At 36.3% G+C, this 20,551-nt stretch overlaps 1 protein-coding gene across 3 annotated transcripts in view; it reads right to left on the reverse strand.

Moving 5' to 3' along the window:
* Nucleotides 1-484: 484 nt before the first annotated feature.
* Ralgps2 (Ral GEF with PH domain and SH3 binding motif 2) overlaps nt 485-20,551 on the reverse strand; it is a 162,660-nt gene continuing 142,593 nt past the window's right edge. For all 3 annotated transcript variants that reach the window (XM_047520003.1, XM_047520002.1, XM_047520001.1), the window contains 5 exons: nt 19,350-19,455; nt 16,512-16,604; nt 10,809-10,914; nt 8,502-8,593; nt 485-5,955 (listed from right to left, as the gene is read on the reverse strand). In XM_047520003.1, the coding sequence (XP_047375959.1) occupies nt 5,926-5,955; nt 8,502-8,593; nt 10,809-10,914; nt 16,512-16,604; nt 19,350-19,455 (427 nt within the window). In that variant the 3' untranslated portion in view covers nt 485-5,925. The remainder of the gene's footprint in view (nt 5,956-8,501; nt 8,594-10,808; nt 10,915-16,511; nt 16,605-19,349; nt 19,456-20,551) is intronic.

Consider the following 20,551-nt stretch of genomic DNA (forward strand, 5'->3'; position numbering starts at 1 on the left):
TTTCGATTCTTATAAAGGAATAGTGAGAATTTTCAAAGGCCACTAAAGAGGTGAAACGACTGTGGAAAACTGAGTTACAGATACACTGAGGCTGAGCTTGTGTGGAATTCAGTTTTGTATTTCCGCTGCTAGTGCCACAGTGTTTTGTCAGAAACAGTACAGTGAAACAATGTATCACAGAACCTAGGGAACAGAGTCAGCAAAGAGGCCTTTTGGTGGACTGCTCCTATTACATATTCACAGAGGGACAGGTGGAAATATTACACGCTGGCCTTCTAAACCCTAAGCCCCCCTCGGTCACATGCCAGGGTGTACCCTCATTCTGGGCTGGGGAAGAGCAACTGAAGTCTACTCAGAACTTGCCTTGGACCAACAATCCTTGGGGTTACTTTTGAAAAGGGAGGAAATCAATTTAAATTGATTTGGATTTTGAATAGTTAATGACAAAAATGCAATAAGGTTAACAAAACATCCTTACACAATCTATAATTTTAAGTGATTTATTTCAATAGAAATATTTCAGAAAACTGTTCTTAAATTCGTTTTAAATTAGCTTATGCGAACACACTGTAGATCACACACTCACATTTGCATATTAAAAAGAAACAAAAAGAGAGAGGAACCGAACTGCACATCACTCAAGGAGGTCATAGTGCAATTGAGTGCTTCATTAGAGTACCTCAAGTTAACTGGGATAAAGAAGAAAAAAATGGCTTGTGTTTTCCTGAATATCATCATCACTGGGTACTTCTCCCGGAGATGTCTGATCTCCTTTAGAATACGCTGGGAACCAGATCCCTCCAATGAATGCCAATAATAGAGGTGAAGAAACACTTGAGTTTGGTGACTTATCAGCTATTTTTAGTCATACCTAATAAATCAGTAATCATTGGACTACATTTGTGAGTAGTTCTAATGGGGGGGGGTATCTTCAGGGAAGGCAATATTTGTTACCTGGCATCTAAAGCACAGCTAATATTTGTGAAGTTTTCTTTTTTTCTGTTAAGGGGGAAAAAAATGTTGCATCCCAAAGCACTCTACATGTTCTTTTAACCCCTTCATTGCTTTGCAGTTCAAAGAGCTAGAATCAAAATTTAAATTTTGCTAATGACCCTCTAGGACCAGCTACCCTTTCATTTGGGTTTAAATACTCTGTATGTATACTTTGCTACTCTAGAACATAAAGAGCCCTTTAAAGAGTGTGAAAAGAGCTTCCTGACACAGATAAACAACAGGGCTCCCGGTCTTCCAATAATCTCAGAGACGCAAAGCATTTCTGAGGCTCACTTTCATTGAGAAAGCTACTTTAGTCTATTACGTCCATACACTGGAGTCATTTCCACTGTGCTGCATGAACTTTCAGGTAAACAATAACCGGCAGGTTAAGTGACTGCTTGTTCATTCTGAGTTCTATTTAATATAAGGATGAACCAAAATAAATCTCATTTCTGGCCAAAGGAACTGTGCTTACAAGATTTTAGCAGCTTTAATAAAATCCAAATTAATCTTTCTGTAAATTTGTTATTTTAGGGATTTCCCAGAGGGACTGATCATTAAATCTATACTCAAACAACAGGATAAAAATGAACCCAGATGGATGGATGTTCTTCAAAGCTGTTTTATAAGAGTGCTTATCAAAAGATTGATTTGAGTGGATTTATTTTCAATCTCCAACTGGAAAAGAGAGAAGGAGGAAGGAAGTTTGTATAAAAAAGACTCAAAACCCAATGAGGACTGCAACAAGCACCTGGAGGATCTGTATAGACATCCTTAGACTTGCTGTAAGAGTAAGATGGTGGAGAGCACACTCCTGAACTAACAGGGCAAGTTGTCCTACTCAATGCCCTAAGAGTGGTCTTCAAATTGATAAGGCACTGACCAAATTTTCACCACACTACAACTTGAGATATAGGTATAATGAAATTGCTTTCGATAAGCTTAGAAGTTTTACACATACATCTCTTTCACTAGAACCCTCTAAACAGAAAAAGACAAAACAAAACAAAACAAAAAAACCCCCAACATTTTAGACACAAGCCATTTTCAGGAGAACAAAATCAAAAGGTACTTAAATCATTTTGAAAAGGTCCACATGGAAAGTCATTTATCAATGTGATTTAGCAGCAGTTTTTTGTTATCTTAAAGGCTTAGAAAAAACAGAGTACTACTCTGGCTGTAAAATCATAAATTTACTAAGTTTGAAAGTAGTATAAAAGAAGAGAGAAAAACGAAGCAAACCCTAAAAGGTCACTGAAGGAAGTCGACAAACCTTACCACCTCCTCATGCAACAGCTGCCCCCTGCTCCCCCAGCACAGCGAGGAGGTGGCCTTCATTCTCAAAAAGGGATCCAGTGACTTCGAAGGCCTTGAGAGAGAGGATTTCTTTTTATTAAAGATTATCTTTGTTAAGCAACACTGGCACCCCTTGTTTGTGGAAGAAAATAATATGGTGGCTTAAAAACTGGTTGTGGAAGAATATGCCCCAAAAAACAAGGAAATCAACAGTTAATGAGTTCTTCTAAAAAGCCAATGGATTAAATCTATTACTAGTACTGATTTCCTATAATATGATGTCCTAGAGTTTCAGTTTCAGTGATAAATGTACACAGCTTTACAGATTTAACCTTAGGGAAAAAAGATGCTAGTCATTTGATCGAGTACACTCTAATGCTTTCAAGAGATTGACGGGCTGCTAATCTTAGAGGGCCCCAGTTTCAACTAACGGAGACTACTCTTTTTACTTTCTATAGAATAGTGCTTTTTGGGCTCCTTTATAAATCTTCTAGAAGAGGAAAAAAGCTGTTTATAAAAACTTTGCAGCTATAAACACCATGAGTTCATATACAGAAATACCTAATATCAATAGAGCCCGTGAAGAGGCAGTGCAGTAATTACATGGCATTTTTTACACAGAAAAATATTTGCCATTGAAGCACATGCCTAGGGAGAATTAAAAAAAAAAACACTCAAATTATTTGGATCCCTTTTTGCAATGCTTACACAAATAATATTTACACAGTGAAGAAAACAAAATAGAAAGGTGTGTTTGATCAGTTGTCTTTCAATTCTTAGTTTGAGATTAAAAATAATACTCTGAAAAATAAGCAGAGCCTGAACACAGAAGGGGCATGAAACCAAAAACAATATCCAGAAAGCTATTATGTAATTATTTTTAGAGTTATATTTAAAAAACTGATATGTTACTATCATGTAAGTTGTTACATGAGATATACCTCGAATTGCATTTTGGCTAGTACTGTATACTACTACCCTAAGCCATGGATAGGACAATCACTATGCTTACGCACCAGCTTAAATTTAATTTAATTAATTGAATTTCTTGGCTAGGGGAGAAAATGAATTTAATGCTGATGCAAATTTTGAGTTTTTGGATCACTACTGTACAATCAAGGGCAGGTTTAATAATTAGATTTATCTTCCCACTAACAAACTACCTAAATATTAGTATAGTTTGGTGACTTATATTTTCTTTGCTTGAATTATAACCAGATATTTTGTGAATGATAGATCAAAAACTCACCTGCACTATTGTAATTCATTTCTCACTGATTTCAATTTACTTCAAATGCTAAAAATAATCCTAACAAGTAATGACTAATATTTTGAATAGATAAATCTGAAGATAGAAAAATAATAACAATTTCTACTGCACTGTTAGGTTAAATTTCAGACAGTAAGAGGCCACAACTCTATCTATGGACTGTTTCTCAAATGTGAACACTATTCTTACTCTGTACAAGCACTCATTAACGTTTAGAGCTGAAAATATCAAACACATCTTCCAACTTAGCTTGCTCTCTTTGGCAAAACTGTGTGATGTCAGGCTCTGACTTCCAGTTGCATCTCTCCCAGATTTGGTTAACCTACAGCACATCTACCTTAGCTTATTTACGACAGACAAAAAAGAAAAAAAAAAATCCACAGGGTTCTCATTCACAATATTTTTTAAAAAGCACATACACTGTTAAAAATGTTATTTCTGAAGAAAAAAAAAAACAAATTAAGCAATTTTTAAATAATGCAAAACAAAAGTAAGATGTGCAAGGTCTACCGAGTAATACTGCTGGCTATGCAGATGGTTCTTTCTACGTACCCAACACAGGTTAAGTTTAGACCATTAACTGAAAAATCATTTGGCACAGGCAACACTCTGCCCTCTCCAGCCTGTGTCACTAAAACCTAGAAACAATGTATTTCTAATTGTTATACGAGAAACCTATTTGAACTGTTAACATCTTTTCCAAACACAAAATTAAATTTTAAAAAACTCAAAAAAAGTTCTTTAACTTTCCTTTGGATGCATTTTAAGCTATTATTGTATACACAACATTTTCTGTTTGTTTTATGGACTTGAGGGTGAAACTTCCAATAAAATTTATACAGTTCTGTAAGAAAATAAATGTGAGAAATTTTATGAGGTCCAAGTAATCAGTCTATAGGAGGTATCAGTCACAAAACATTTCTTACTCTGGACCACTGCTAAAATTTATGATGCCTCATAAGTTTGTAATATCTGACATAGAGTCCTTGTTCAAGTGCAACTTTTTTGTTAAAATTCTAAGGTATCACACCTTTTAACTTCTAAGTTTGACATTTAGTTTAGAAAGTGAATGCACTGTTACACAGAACTCTCAAAATTGCTTGGTTAACTACTGACAATATGGGTTCATGTTAGGACTTACAGTAAGTTCTTGGAAAAATGTTTTGGTTTGTTTATTTTAAAAGGAAGAAGGGTTTGATATTTAAAATTCCTAGAGCCTCAAACTCTTTATCTTTATCCCTCTTAAAATTACTGTCTTATGATAAAATACATACATATTTATGAGGAATCTTTTAAACAAATGTGATCTTGAGTATCATATTAAACAAAAACAAAATAAACAATAAAAAAATAACTGGCATTATGCACATTAAACACTGTAAAAGAAAATATCCTGGCAAAATATCAATATTATCACCCTTGATGACTCCCTGTGGTTGGGAGAGAAATAATCTAATTAACTTTAAAAAAAAATTTAATCATTGTAAAATCTTCTCAGGAAAGTTTAGCTTGAGATTATAGTTCTCTACTAAGCAGATGTATGGTTCCACAATGAATTCATAGAGAAAGCTAAACCTGAACCCCAGCTAGAAACAACCATGTTTTCTGGAACCTATTTTTAAAAAAACTGGTATATGAACACTCGGCCTTTGTGCCTCCCGCAGGAAATAATGTTCCCCATACAGTACTCAATTCAGAAGTTTAGTGTTTAAAAAGATGTGCCCTCAACCAAAACAAACCCTTCCTCCCCATCCCAAACAGACCCTGACAACTTACATTATCAACATGTCTAACCCTACGTTCTTGCTGTGAGAAAACCAGTGAGGCTATGGACGACTGGAGGCAGGACAAACCTCTCAGGAGGGCTGCTGGTAAATCCCTGCTGAAGGAAAGGATCTGCTCACCACAGTTCAAAACCAGCTCCTGATACAATCCGTAAGAAATATGTCTATCCTTTTCAAAGTGTATCTAAAAAAAGGTGATTCCCCCCTCCAAAATTAGTACAAAGTTAAAAGAAATGGAAATTAGCTATGATCTATTCCAAGCACAGCACCGCCAGAAGATTCACACACACTATTTGGTGTTTCATGTTGGTTTTCCTTTCATTCTTTAAGGCAGTGGTTTCCACAGGTCAGTTCAGAGATAAGAAGCATGGTTCATGGCAGTTTGTTTTGCAACTCCAATTTGTTCTCTGGGAATATCTCACTTGATTCCCTGAAATGAGTGCTTTTTGGTTCAGAATTCCAAAGGCTGGGCTGGAGCCTGTGGGCTCTTCCTGGCACAGGATGGTTTGCCGCTGGCATCTTCTGTCAGGTCCCTGCTCTCACCCAGGAGCAGAGCTTCACCTCTTCCTCTTCAGGCTTTTACTCAAAAGTCATCAAGTTTGTAGGAACCTGAAAAATATAAGCATCACAAACTCATTCTTTAAAATCTGTTTTTCAGATCAGTATTTCTTATCTTTTCTTGTCTTCTAGGCAAGCTGGAATCTTTAAAACCTAACAATCATTAAAAGGAATGTGATAGAAGGCACTTCAATAATCTATGAATAATTAATGCAACATACTGTAACAGTTTAGAGAGAAAAATCACTGAATTAACATGCTCTTTCAAATAAACTGATATTTGCAAGGAGGAAAGGGCAGAGGGGGAATCTTTCTTGCTTAACATGGGGGCTCCACACAGGTGTTTACTCAACGAACTTAACTATGGTTCTTATAAGATGAGATTTCAGACAAACAGGCTTGACATCACTTTCATGGTACGTCACAATGAATTCCTACATGCACACCTTAAAGACCAGCACAAATGCTTTTATAACATTAAGAAAATTTTTGTGAAATCATTATGAACTTCTTTGTGAAAAGAATAAAATTAATTAATAATTCTGATCTAATACTTTATGACTCTAAAAGAGCAACAGATTCATTGCTTACAGATTGCACTGTATTTGAATTCTTCTAAGTTTGGAAATAATTCTCTGGAATACTTTTCATTGTAAAAATTAGTTGATGAGTCCTACAGTTAACGGACTAATAAGATGTTTAAAAAAAAAACAAACCTCAAAACAAAAAATGAACAAACAAAAACTGACTTGATCCTAAAAACCTTTCCAGAGCTATCTGAAGGCCAGTGCTCTCCTCCCTGCCCTGCATCACAGCTCAGCAGTCTGCTCAGTCGTCTGTCTGAAAGCTCTTACACTCAAAACTGTGTGTTCCTTAATGTGTCAGCTTCTGAATGAGAATTCTATTTGGGCAATATGATAACGACTGACTTATAAATCAAACATAATCCAGTGCTCATGTGCTTAAAGTGTAAATTCCCAGGTTTGGTTTTAAGAAATTCATATTGAAGAGTAAAAGTCTCATTTCTTCCTAAATTACCTAAAATGCATTTTGCATTTGAGTCAGTCTTCTAAAAATTTTCAAATTTCACAGATTCTTTTTATAAATTTGCTATCACCCTGATTCTTATAAATGCAGGAAGCAAAGAAACAATAAACCCATTTATGCACATATGGCTGACTTTATTAGCAGGAAGGCCCATCAATGCAGTGAAAGAAACTTGTGCCTCCATGCTGGTGTGTGTAAATACTGTCTAGATTAATCTTGGATCTGAGGTTTTTTTTTTAATTTAAATAAACAAGACTCAACATCCTTAAGGCACATTTAAAGAAAACATGTAGCATGGAAGTGAGTCCAGAAAGGCTTTGGTCTTAGGCAAAAAATGTTTCATTCTGTCCCAGATACTAATGTGTCAGGCAAGAAAATAACTTCTGTATTTCATGCACTTTGTGGAGGTTACTAAAAATGGCAAACACTTTAGTTTTTCATACATAAGTAAAATAAAAATTATGAGAACAAAGCTCGCTCTGCCAATACTTAAAAAGAAGAATGGACTTAATGAAACTTAAAGAATGGACTTTTTTTTTTTTTTTTTTTTAAGAGTTCATGTTGTGGGTCTACCACTTTTTACTTGTTGAATCTACAAAAGTGATTCAGAAATTTTTGTAATTATGTTTACTTGTTATCTACCAAATTGTGATTCAAATCTAACTCTGCACCAGGGTGGGAAAAACAACTCCATAAGATTCCCTCTTCTCCTTAGTATCTGAAAGCCTTTCCATTAGACCATCTTTGTTTCAGTAAAATAAAAACATACAATAAGATGAAAAAGGTTTTTGGTTTCACTGCAAGCACAGGAAACCTCCTCAAGTGGCACTCAAATCAGAGATAACAGGAGCAGTTCCTATCAACTGAGAGGTCATCTAGTTCTTGCCCCCAGAGCCGTCCTGCTGTGCTGCCCAGCGCTGGCTCTCTTCTCCATCTTGCACGCTACACTGGAATAAGCTGGCTCCAGCTTTAGTTTCTGTGCACACGCTGTTCCCTTTACCAGCACTCAGCTCTCCCTAATCCTCACATGGATGGTTCCTTCCTGTTTTTCAGGTCACTCTCCTTGCCTGGGGTGGAGGGGGAGGTCTCACCTATTTAGCCTTGGGTATCTAAAGCTGTCTCTACTCTCTATGACACACAATTCTATTACATAGTTCTTACTATTTGGAATTTTGCTTTTTGTTTACTTGTTTATTATCTAGCTCCTCTCTGAAATGTGAACTTCATGTTTTATTGACCACTACCAACAAGAATAATAACACCATCATTTTCCCAGTTCATTAAGAAAACCAGTCTACTTCTCTTTGGAACTTTATTTATTTAGGCACTGGGGACAGAACCCAGGGGTACTTTATCACCGATCTGTATCCCCAGCCCTTTATTGAGACAGGGTCTTGCTAAGTTGCTGAGGCTAACCTTGAACTTGTGATCCTCCTGCTCCAGTCTCTAGAGGAGCTGGGATTACTGGTATGCACCACCACGTCCAATGGAACTCTTTTAAATATATTCCCAAGTTATGGACTAGTCTGATAATTATGAGAAAAGCTCACCTGTTGTTTGTTACTTTGGCAGGCTGCACTCAAATGCTTAAACCACAGCATTGCATTCATTCTACTGCCAGCTTGAAACTTGTATGAATTCCCTAAAATTACCAAAAACAAATGCAAAGTAATAATAAGGATTTTACATAGTAATTCTGTCAGATATTAAAGAGTAAACTAAACATCACTAGAGTTCCCAGTTTCAGAATTCTATCATTCAATACCCAGTCTTCCACTATAAATAAAAAAGAATAGTTTTCTATGCAACACATCCACATGCTATCCTGTATTCACAAAGTCAGTGTTTTACAGCTTATAAATTGGAAAATGTAATTATGGCTTCTCAAATGTTCTTTAAGAAAACATATACAAAAAGATGGCTTCTCCAGATTTGAGGCTGTGGATAGATGATCTAAATATTGGATGTTAATAAGTTTTCACAGGCTAAAAGGCTTCAAATATGAACACTGGCTACTGAACATGATTAAGGATTAGTCAGGTAGCATCAACACGGGCTCAGTTTTTAGCCTTGAGTCATTTGTCAGGATCAGAATGTCCAAGATGTCTTTTTTCTCTTTTATGAAATTAGAAATCATCATTGGTGTGTATTCAGGAGTTCTGACGCTAACTAATCAAGGCTGGCACACACTAAGGGTATTTATATGGCTATATGTATATTAAGATGAGTAAAGAATAAACTGAAAAAGATTCATGTGCTAAAGGCTGCTCTAAGTTCAGGTTTGCTCACTTTTTTCATTGATTTAAGTTCTTATTTTGCAATTCTTCTGAATTCTACTCTTTTCTTTGTATCTGCCTTCAGTGACTGAGGAGCCTGACTAGATGTAAGTAAGCATTATCCAGTTTTCCTCTGAGATTTTAACACACAAGAACTTTTCACTTTCAAAAGCAACTGTTTTTTCACCAAATATTAAATAGGTCAGATAATACTGTTTTGCTTACTGAACTCAGATTCAGACTAAGGTCAACAGAATAGAACACATCTACAGTTAAGCTGATCACAGCTATAATTTGCTACCCACCCCCCAATTAGCACAGACATCATAAAAACCTTGGCTACTATGAAATAGTTCTATTAAACGTGCTAAGGAAAACTGAAGGAAAACAAAACATTTCTTAGCAAAATTCAATGATCTCACTCTAAAATGCAATTTTATAAATAATGCCTTTGGGATTTTGAGGAGCTGGGGCTTTTAATTCAGAATGTTGACTAGGGAGTGCTTATTCTGTAAATCAATCTATTTCCCTCAAAATAAGACATTTTGCTATGATTATTTTTTTCTGCATCCAACATACAAACTTACTTAATTTTTTACTTAAGACTGTAACATCCTAAAAATAGAATTTCTTTTGATATGAAATACCAACTAAATAAATGGAAGTCAAGATACAGTTGTGAAGTCAACAGAATTTTAATGAGTTGCTAGAATGGATGATTCTGGCAGATGTGATGGGTATCTTTTTGGCCTCCTCTGTAGTGCTTGTGGACAGCTGGTGGCCATTATGAGGGACAAGCAGCAACCAGGAAGGGAGTCTCCTGTGGACCTGCTGCATTCTCTGATGGGGCAGGCAGAGCCAGGAGATGGGGGAGGGTCCACACAGTCCACCTGCACTCTCCCTCCTCTGCTAGGCACAGGAGCTGGTGCCTGTAATCTCAGCTACTCCAGAGGCTGAGGTGGCAGGAACATTAGCTCCAGATCAGCCTGAGCAACTTGGTGAAACCACGTCACACAAACACACAGCACACACAGACAAAACCCAAAACCAAGACAAAACAAAAACCAACCCATTCTTCTCTCTTCCACTTTACAATATCTAATGGTTAACAGTCAATTGCTATATTCACAAATGTCTCTGTATTTTACATAAAGTATCTTAATTTGCAAAGGGATTTGAGCCTACAAATTAACGACTTAGATTACTTAAAGAAAAGCTAAAGAAAAGCGTCACTTTCAGAACTTGAGAACAACTGCCTACTGGGGGGTTATGGCAGGGGAGCATCACCCGCAGGGCAGCCTCTGAGATTTTAAAAGGCTACTATCCTTAGATGCCCTCCCTCCCTTCCTGGTTAACCCTTTAGGGATTACTGGGGTTTTTAATGTTCAAGTTTATGCTTATGTAGTAAAGAAAGTAAGCTCAAGAACACTGGGTTCATTAAAACACATGTGACAAAAATATTTCTTGGTAGATAAAAGCTACACAATCGCTTACCCTGTTGAATATTCCAATTAAATTAGTTTTGGCTCATCAAGTTATGTACACACAACATCTTAAACCCTAGTCATGCTAACAATTCACCTTTCTCAGAGTCAGTCAGCAGGAAGAGGTCTGGATGTTCTGGGTCATCAGCCATCATCACCATCCACCCCACCACAGAGACAGTCTTATTTGATGTTGATTTGAACTGAGACAAAAAGATAATCAGTAAAAACAAGTAGTGATAATTAGTGAAAAGACAGTATGCAAAAGTTAAGTGACAGGGAGTATGTTTTCAGTTTCTCCTTAATGAGAGATTTGTGACTTCCTGGGCTGTGGCTGTAGCTCAGTGGTAGAGTGCTTGCCAAGCACTTGTGAGGCACTGAGTTCGATCCTCAGCACCACATAAAAATTAATAAATAAAATAAAGGTATTGTATTCATCTGCAATTGAAAAAAAATAATTTTGTAACTTCCTGTTGGTCCAGGTCAGTTTGGGACTTTTACTAGTAAGCTGCTGCATGCAGGCACGCCCTCTTCAAAGCCCACTTCTTTCCAGACCTTCCCCAGCTTCAGTGCTATTTTCCATTCCCACAGAGCACGACCCGTCACGTGTCACTTTTCCTAGTTACTGTGCTACTGCTAGGAAACACACTTATGTTTTAATAGCTGTACTTTCTTAAACGTGGTAATAATTCTTAGTGATAACATTCCTTCTTATATTTCTCAAAACAATTAACCATGCACACAAAACAGCATGCCTGCTGTTCTTTTATTATTGTTAGTTACACTTCCTTTTATAACCCTGAGAAGGATAATCTCATTCATGAACATAAATGAAAAACAAAGCATTGGCATACTGACTAGCAGTGTGTGAAAAGGCTGTTAAAAGATACCATATAGGGCTGGGTCCTAGCTTGGTGTAGAACGCTTGTCTAGTATGCGTGAGGCACTGTGTTCGATTCTCAGCACTGCATGCAGATAAATAAAAGATTCATTGAAAACTGAAAAAATATTTAAAAAATACCATATAGAGAGTAAAAAGTTAAGTTAAACTGGATTAAGGTTTTTTTTAAACACATAACTGCTAACAGATTTGTATCTGATATATAAAGAACTTTCATCAATCAGAATAAGTAAAATATTTTTGCAGGCATTTCACAGAACAAGAAACATGAATGATCAACAAACATTGTAAACAGGGGCATGCAAATTAAAATGATCAGGCAACATTTTACTCATACTAGATTAGCCAAGATTAAAAAGCCCAAAAATATTAAGTATGGTGAGGATATGAACCTCATTCTACTACTGGTGGCTATGAAACTCATGTTCTTGTAAAGTAACATTTGCATTCCTCAGATACATAATCCAGACAACCTGTGCACAAAAATATTCACAGCAACACTGTTAGAAATAGCAAAGAAATAGGAGTCATCCAAGTATTCGCCTACAGTAGAATGATGAATAAATCATGACAGCTCATAAAATGGAAGACTATTCAGTTATGAAAAGGAATAAATGATAGTTATATGCATTAACAACACTGAATCTCAACAAACAATTAGGCAAAAAGGTTTGTGCTTAAGAATATGTATGTGATCCATTCATGCGCAGTCAAAAAATAAAACTAAATATTGTGTAAGGAAGCAAATACAATAAAACTAAGGAAAAACAAGGCAATGATGAACATGAAATTCAGGACAGCTGATGGGGAAGGAAGAGGATGCTATCTGGGAAGGTTTAGATATTCTGATAAAGTTCTGATTCTTAAGCCGGGCGGAAGTTATACACGTTTATTTTATTTACTTTGCTTTAAAATGTGCATGTACCTATCTACTTCGTATGCATGTTTCATAATGAAAAGAAATGGGGAAAAGGACTGAACACAGCATATCTGTAACAGTACAGGTACTTAAACAACAAACGCTAAAGAAATAAGTTTTATTATTATGAAGAATGAAACTGGCAATACCAAAGAACTGCTGACTTGAGGCTTATAACTCATTTCGAGTAGACAGTATGATTTTTTTCCCTCTTTCTGTTTCTGGTATTGAGGATCGATCCAGGGGTGCTATACCACTGAGTTATATCCCCAGTCTTATTTTGAGACAGGGTCTATATTGCTAAGGGCCCCTCTAAACTGCTGAGGCTGGTCTTGAACTTGTGATCCTCTTGTCTTATCCTCCTAAATTGCTGGGATTACAGGCGTGGGCCATGGTGCTGGGTAATAATATGGTTTTCTAATATTCTTTTCTTAACCCTCAAAATCTCTGCTTCTTAAAAAAGAAAAAGTAGGGCTGGGGCTGTAGCTCAGTGACAGAGCAATAGTCTAGCATGTGTGAGGCACTGGGTTCCATCCTTAGCACCACATAAAAACAAATAAAATAAAGGCATTCTGTTCATCTGCAACTACAAAAAAAATTAAAGAAAAAGCAATATACATCCCTCAGTATACAGGGATCAATCTATAAATATAGTGCAATGGCCTTTGATCCCCAGCAGAATCTCATTCTGGTTCCAGGATTGATCATCATTTGGGTGAGACACCCCAGATCTTTTTCTATGCATTTACTTTTTGTTATTCTTGCTGTCGGTTTTTAATATACTAATGGGAGTTTGTTTATACTGTGACTTGTGGTTTGTACCCGTCAGTAATGGTTCCCTTATTGATAAACGTTTTGTGTGTTTCTAGATTTCTGCTGTAGCAGACACTACAGGATATCTTTCTACAGACATCTTGGTGTACTTGTTCAAGGATTTCTGTAGGGCACATTCTGAGATAAGAAATGCCGGTTAGTCTTCCCACCACAATACCAATTTATGTTTCTGATAACCATGGACAACACGCTATGTTTCCCTACTCTATGGACAATACTATAGTATCAAAAAGGTGTCATCTATAATTTCTGTTAACTAGTAAGGCTGACTATCTTTTCCTATTTATTAGCCATCTATATTTCATCTTATATTTCCCTTTTGCATTTTGTTTTATTCTTAATCAATCATGGAAGGTCTATATATATGTGTGTATATGTATTATGTATATATATGTATTTTTTATAGGTTTTTTTTTCAAGTGCAGATTTGGTTTTTAAAATTTAACCAAATTAAATTTGGGCTGGGTTTGTTGGCTCGGTTTGCAGAGTGCTTGCCTAGCAAGCACAAGGCTCTGGGTTCAATCCCCAGCACCACACACACACACACACACACACACACACACACACACACACACACCTGCATGTGCACACACTAAAAAACCAAACACCAAACAATATTTCTTCACTCACTACCATGAAGTGATAGGTTCAAACATATCTGTAAATTTTTTTTATAATAAATACACTAACACTAAAAACTATTTTTACATGAATATGCTTTCATTTATAAACATTAAAAAAACAGAGGCAGAACAAAATAGAGTCCCTTCATTCTTCCCAGACATTTTCCCCAAGCTTTCTTTGGTCCCCATTGACCAAAAAAAAAAGTATTTTAGAGATCATTAAAGTATTTAACTCCAGGAATCAACCAGAACACATATACTACAATTAGTTGTCAATCTTTTATTCTAGAACAACTGTCCCTTAACCTCTCCTCTACCTGTCAGTTTTTTTTTTTTTTTTTTTTTTTTTTTAAAGAATCTAGGCCAGTTGTCTCATACAATGTCCCACAACCTGAATTTGATTGTTTCCTTATAAAATTCAGGTTAAATACTTTGGCAAGAATATAATGTAGCAGTGCTGTACCCATTACAAATTTTATCTTTATCTGTTGTTTACCTATAGCAGACATTTTCATTCAATAATTTGTTTTAATTTTGTTTGAAAACAGTTCAAAACTTTTTTCCTTCATTGCTTTTAGTTCTGTGCCACATCACTCCTAATCCCCAAATTAATACTGAATAGCAGACCTGTCTCTATGCCTTCTATCCTATTTTGAATAGTTGAAATTTGAAAAGGTAAGGAATTGAGTCTATTTTTTCACATTCATTTTATTTTCTCACAACCTACTGCACTCAAATTTTTAAATTATTTCAAATGCATTATCAGAAATTCCATGTAATTAACCTGAAGCTATAATAATGGATTAGTATATATTAGCATGCATAAGTAGCAAGGTCAAATAGAAAATGATGCTTAGCACACACATTATATGACAAATTCAGTTAAAACTTCTATAATTTGGACTTTGATTAAACCTAAGGAAGCAAAACCAAACCCCATTTTATTTTTGAAAAACTACTTCTTTATAATTGTCAACCAACTGAAATTCAACCAAGAAAGTATCTCAAAGTGCCACCTGCTCTGTATCTGAAGACAAAGGGCACAAATTAACTACATCAACCTTTTTTCTCCCCCTGCATGCCGAGTACTAGAGACAATGGCTCTGCACAGTGTGCTCATGAGACTCATCAGTGCGAGTTTGTAGGGTATGCAGCATAGTTAGTATTACTGACAATGAATACCCTTCCATTAAAAACTGCTTTTATAAAGAGTATGCTTTCATTTTTAAACTACATTTGACCATTCAAAATGGAACACAAAATACTTTCACAGAATGGGTCTCTGTGATCACTAACTCAGCCCTTTACCGCAATGCAAGAGCCATCTGAAGGGCTGGGGTTGGAGCTCAGTAGCAGACTACAGCATTTGCTGTGAGGCACTGGGTTCCACCCTCAGCACCACATATAAATAGGTGTGACCCAGTGGTGAAGCACAGGCTTAGCTTGCCCCAGGCCTCAGGTTCAATGCCTAGCAAAAACAAACCACACACACAGCCCCCACAATGTGCTATTTAGGGAAATATAAATGACAACACCCTAAAGAAAAGCAAGACATGAAATTTAGGAAAGTGGCAGGCAGTGGGAATGGTTGATAAGGAAGGCAATGCAATCTCATGGCACTTCCTACATTCATTTAAATCCAAACTGCCCTTTTCTACACTTTTGGTTTGATTACAGGGCTAAAATCGTGGGGACAAAGAGCATCTGAGTTACACAGTATTATTTGCAAAATGTGTAAGTAGAAAAAGGATTTAAGTTTTCTTTAGTGGCTTGCCTTTCCTCAGTAGGCAATTTCCCTTCCCCAAAATACATGATTTAGAAATAAAACTTCTCTTAAAGGGATTTTATCTACGTAACATGAGAAATTGTCTTCCTTTCAAAGACTATCACTGGCATATAAAAACAGAACAGCACGTAAAAGAGATTTACAGAAAGATTTTACACTGAGAAAAGAGCACTGAGGAGCTTCTGCCAAGCGACACAAAGCACAGGAGAACAGAATGGAGACCACTGTATCCCTGACTGAGATGGAAAGAACTTTAGGTGGTGGTCCTAGAGTTTCACATTTTATACATGGGGAACTGAGACTATAACTGAACCATAATCTCAGAGGTGAGTAAACTTTCATGCCAAGATAGCAGGTTTTGTTTTTTTAAATAATTTTTTAGGTTGTTGATAGACCTTTATTTTATTAATTAATTTATATGTGGTGTTGAGGATCAAACCCAGTGCCTCACATTTGCCCCAACCCCAGCCCCTGTAATGTGCAGTTTTGACACTTGTAATGGAAAAATGGTATTCAAAAAAGAAACTTCAACTAAGAGAGGTTACTCCAAGATGTTCCCTTGGAATGTTCTAAGTAAAAATAATTCCATTACAGTACTCACACCAGGAGTATGTGTAAGAACTTCTGGGTTAGAACATGGGAAAACCAAAAAACTCTTCCAACTAATAAGTCTACTTTCTTTATAACCAAGAAGAGAGGTCTGTGAAACAATGCTAAAAATTTAGAGGAATACTTACATGTTTTCTTTCTGTAGCCTTCAGAGATTTGGCAGCATAGTAAAAAAGTTGTGTTCCACACAAGGCTGCCCAATATTTTGTCCAAGATGCTACCTAGAGAGGAAAACACACAAATATACTATTAAAATATTATGGCTTCTCAGTTTCTTTACCTTCTTAGTGACCATGATCTACTCTTCACTTCAACTACTTAAGTCCTCCACGCAGAGCTGAGTTGCAGCAGTTCTGAAATCTTTATCTCAAGTATTGCTATCATTTTCAGCTAATATACTCTTACTCCCACTCATGTTTTTTTAAATTCTTTTTTTTTTTTTTTTTGGCAGTACTGGGGATTGAACCCAGGTCCCTGTGCATGCCAGGCAGGTGCTCTACCACTTAGCTACATTCCCAGCCATCAGTTAATTCTTGATCTCCTCAAGATTCCTGTCTAGTACTGCCACTGCCTCCCTGACGCCACAGGTGTCTTCCCTCCCTTTTCTTCAAGTAGGCTAGAGCACCATGAGCTAGCACGGCATCCAGTTCCTTCAAGTACTTTAACTGCACAGCCCCTCTCTCCTGATAAAACCCTAACCCTAGTCAAATCCATCTATTTGACTGCTTGGCACCAAATCACAGTAGCTGAACGCTGTTGAAGAAATAACATGATTATGCCAAGTGATAAAATTAGGATTGCATCTCAAATGGAATAGTATTTTCTTTTTCCCAATCCAGTCAACATACTCTTTACCATCTCCTCAAAATTCCAACTGCCACCTCCCACCACATCACATTTCTGGAGAAAAACAGGAAATCTGGTGAGAACTACTTCACATTCCTTCTGCCTGTTTTGTAGATCCATATATTCAGCCTTTGATCTAGCTACAACAGACTAGTTAACCCTGATTTTATGTAAAAACAAACTCAGCTCTCCTCTTTCGCCCTTGATTCCCACTAGCCTCACTTTCAAGTCTGCTTTTGCTATAAGACCTCCCTCTGCTGCATCCCAATTTCTCTCCCTCCACCATCATCACACAAAGGAGTCTTAACAGAACTTTCACCTTGAAAGTCCCTCCTTTCTCCCATCCCTTTATCCTCTTGACGCCATATAATTTCTCTGCTCCTTTTATAGCATAACTTCTTGTGGGATTGTCCAATTCCCAGCCCCTACTTCTACTTCATCTATTTTCTACTTCATTGGCTGTTAGGCCAAGCGAAGCAATGAGGTCACTCATTGCTGACATATCACCAAAGGCTTTGTCCTTATCACAGTCAATACCCTAGCAAGTAGGCCTATAATTTTGTGGCCTGGCTCTGTATCTAGTCCCTTCCAGCTGACCGCTTTTTCTGCTTCAAGTATTTTAACCACCAGGTTTCTGGGATGAGTTCCTTTGTTTTCCTTTAATCTTCCAGCAGACTTTTGATGCCACTGAGTTCTAGCTTGCTTTATTTTTTCCTATCGTTCTATCAGTGTTTTTTCCTTCTTCCCCAGTGATACTCTCTTCATAGATGATCTATCTCATCTAGTTACATACCTCAAAATCTGTCCATAAGCTAATGACTTCCACATTCTTATCTCTGGTCACCATCTCTGACAGTTCAACTTGAATGTTCGATAAATGTTACACTGAACCTGGCCAAGAATTATTTGGCCCCCTCATTTCAAAAAATGTTCCCAACATCCACCTTCATCAGTCCCCAAATCCAAAAGTTATCTTCATTTCCATGTAATACACATCATCAAGCAACTTCAGTCTGACTTCATCTCCTCAGCTCCTGTCTTTCAGTGCTTCAACCACACAGGTTCTCTTGTCTCTAGATTTAACTTCACAAGGCTACTCGCTTTCTCCATAGATCTTGGCTCAAATGCCTTCCTACCACACCACATTCTGCATCCCATGGTCTTATTTTAAGAGTTTACTTTGTTTTCCCCACTGGAACTAATCTCCACGAGGCAGGCGCCTTGCCTCTTCTTATTCACTGCTCTATTTCTAGCTTCAGGCACACAAGAGAATAATGCCTCATCTGACACTCTATTCTGAACTCACTGGATGGTTCAGTGCAGCTTCCTGATTCTGTGTGTACTGGCTGATTGCAATATAAGCAGTGATATAAGATTATTTAGATGGAAAACATTTTTATATTTGAAGAAGCCTTTATATTTTCAAAAGCTTTTAATGAATCCAAGGTTTTATATTTCAAATTAGATAAACTACAATGTTATCTGAGAAAAGAAAAAGAGTTCTTTTTCTTTTTCTTTCTACTACTGTGCTGATGTTGGGAAGGAACAAATTTCTTTTCCTCACTCTACTTATAGTTTGGAGAACAATTACCATCTGAGTTATATTTTGTAAGAAAACAAGACTGCATTAAAGAGATTCAAATAAACTGATGAAATAAAATTGGTCAATTTCCATTTTTTACAGTTGTTACTATATTCTATTTTCCCAAACATATTACTCCAGTACTTCTCAATGATACACTTGCAGAGTTTTTTTCTTTCTTTCTTTATTTTTTTTGTGGTGCTGGGGATTGAACCCAGGGCCTTGTGCTTGTGAGGCAAGCACTCTACCAACTGAGCTATCTCCCCAGCCCACTTGCAGAGTTTTCTAAGAAAGTTTTGTGTAAGAATTATACTAGGAGATAAAGAGAAGTACAGTAGTATCTTGATTTAAGCCCACTTAACACATAAATAACCTGAAATCTGCTATACAGGTGTTAAGAAACATAGTGAGGAAAATGAGTATTTTAGTTTACTTCAAGTCTACCTGGTTCTTTTTTCAATTGTTTAGTACCTATTAGGATTTTATGCATTTGCACATGTTTAGAGGTTTGTTAAAACAGAATACAATGAAATCTTACCGTAGGCTTTTTGCCTTCTTTTAACAAAGTTTTTCTCCTGAGAACACCTTGAATAGTAACAGCTCCTGGATATAAATGTACTGCCAAATCTTCTGATTCTGCAGAACTATAACAATGAAATGAAAAAGAGAACAAGTAAGAGCTTTTGTCTATAGTAGTCATTTAGTAGGTACTTAAGTAAAACAATTGTTCTAAAAACTTTGCTGCTTTACTCAGAGTCAAGAGAACAAAATTTTAAAGGTTTATTAATCCAAAATTTGTAAGTTGCCACAAAAGTTAATTAAGAAGTTACTGAAGTCAGCAAATGGCTAAACACACACACACTATTACATATTTGAACAATATAATTGAGAAAGAATGCAGGAATTCACTTTAATAAAGATCACTTTAAGAACTTAAGATTTTTTTCTTCTCATCATGCTACCCTGCATCACTGTTGCAACTTTATTTTGCTGATTAGAAACTATAAGTCTTGGTAAGAAAGATGAGGACTCTATTTGTTAGAAGTTTTTAAATAGATAAAACTGAAAATGAAAAGAGCAGAAGCTCAAAAAAAAAAAAAAAGGAAAAAAGAAAATGCATGCTTAATTCTAAAATAAATGGAAAAAATAAAGGCAAAATCACATTTTAAAATACTGGTTTCTACAATAAATTTAAATGACTATCTCTCTATTGATCAATCAATTGATCATATTGGGGACTGAACCCAGGGGCACTCTACCACTGAGCTGATCTTTTTTTTGAGACACAGTCTTGCTAAGTTGCCCAGGCTGGTGTCAAACTTGCGATCCTTTCACTTCAGTCTCCCGGGTCACTGGGATTACAGATATGTGCTTTTAATGACATTTAAATGTTGCCAATGCATAAGTGGTGTTTAGTCTAACAGCTCTCCAAGAAAAGAATAACCCCAAACTCAAAATTTCCTTTTTATAAAATAATCCAACATTTAAATATCTTTCCTCAATTGATTTAAGATACTACATATAAAGTAAGAATGATTTCTACATGAATCAATTAAAACATACACACTGATAAAAACATCATTGGTGATTTGATATGAGATGCAGAATTACTACGACAGCAAAGAAAACGTAAGTTTTCCAGTTTATTAATTTATGATTATTTAGGTGTCTTCAAAGCGACTTAAAAACCTAGCAACCAGCAGAAATTTCAGGCTAGAGCTATTTATATTCAAGAAATAT

Source organism: Sciurus carolinensis, chromosome 12, assembly GCF_902686445.1.
Source record: "Sciurus carolinensis chromosome 12, mSciCar1.2, whole genome shotgun sequence".
NCBI lineage: Eukaryota > Metazoa > Chordata > Mammalia > Rodentia > Sciuridae > Sciurus > Sciurus carolinensis.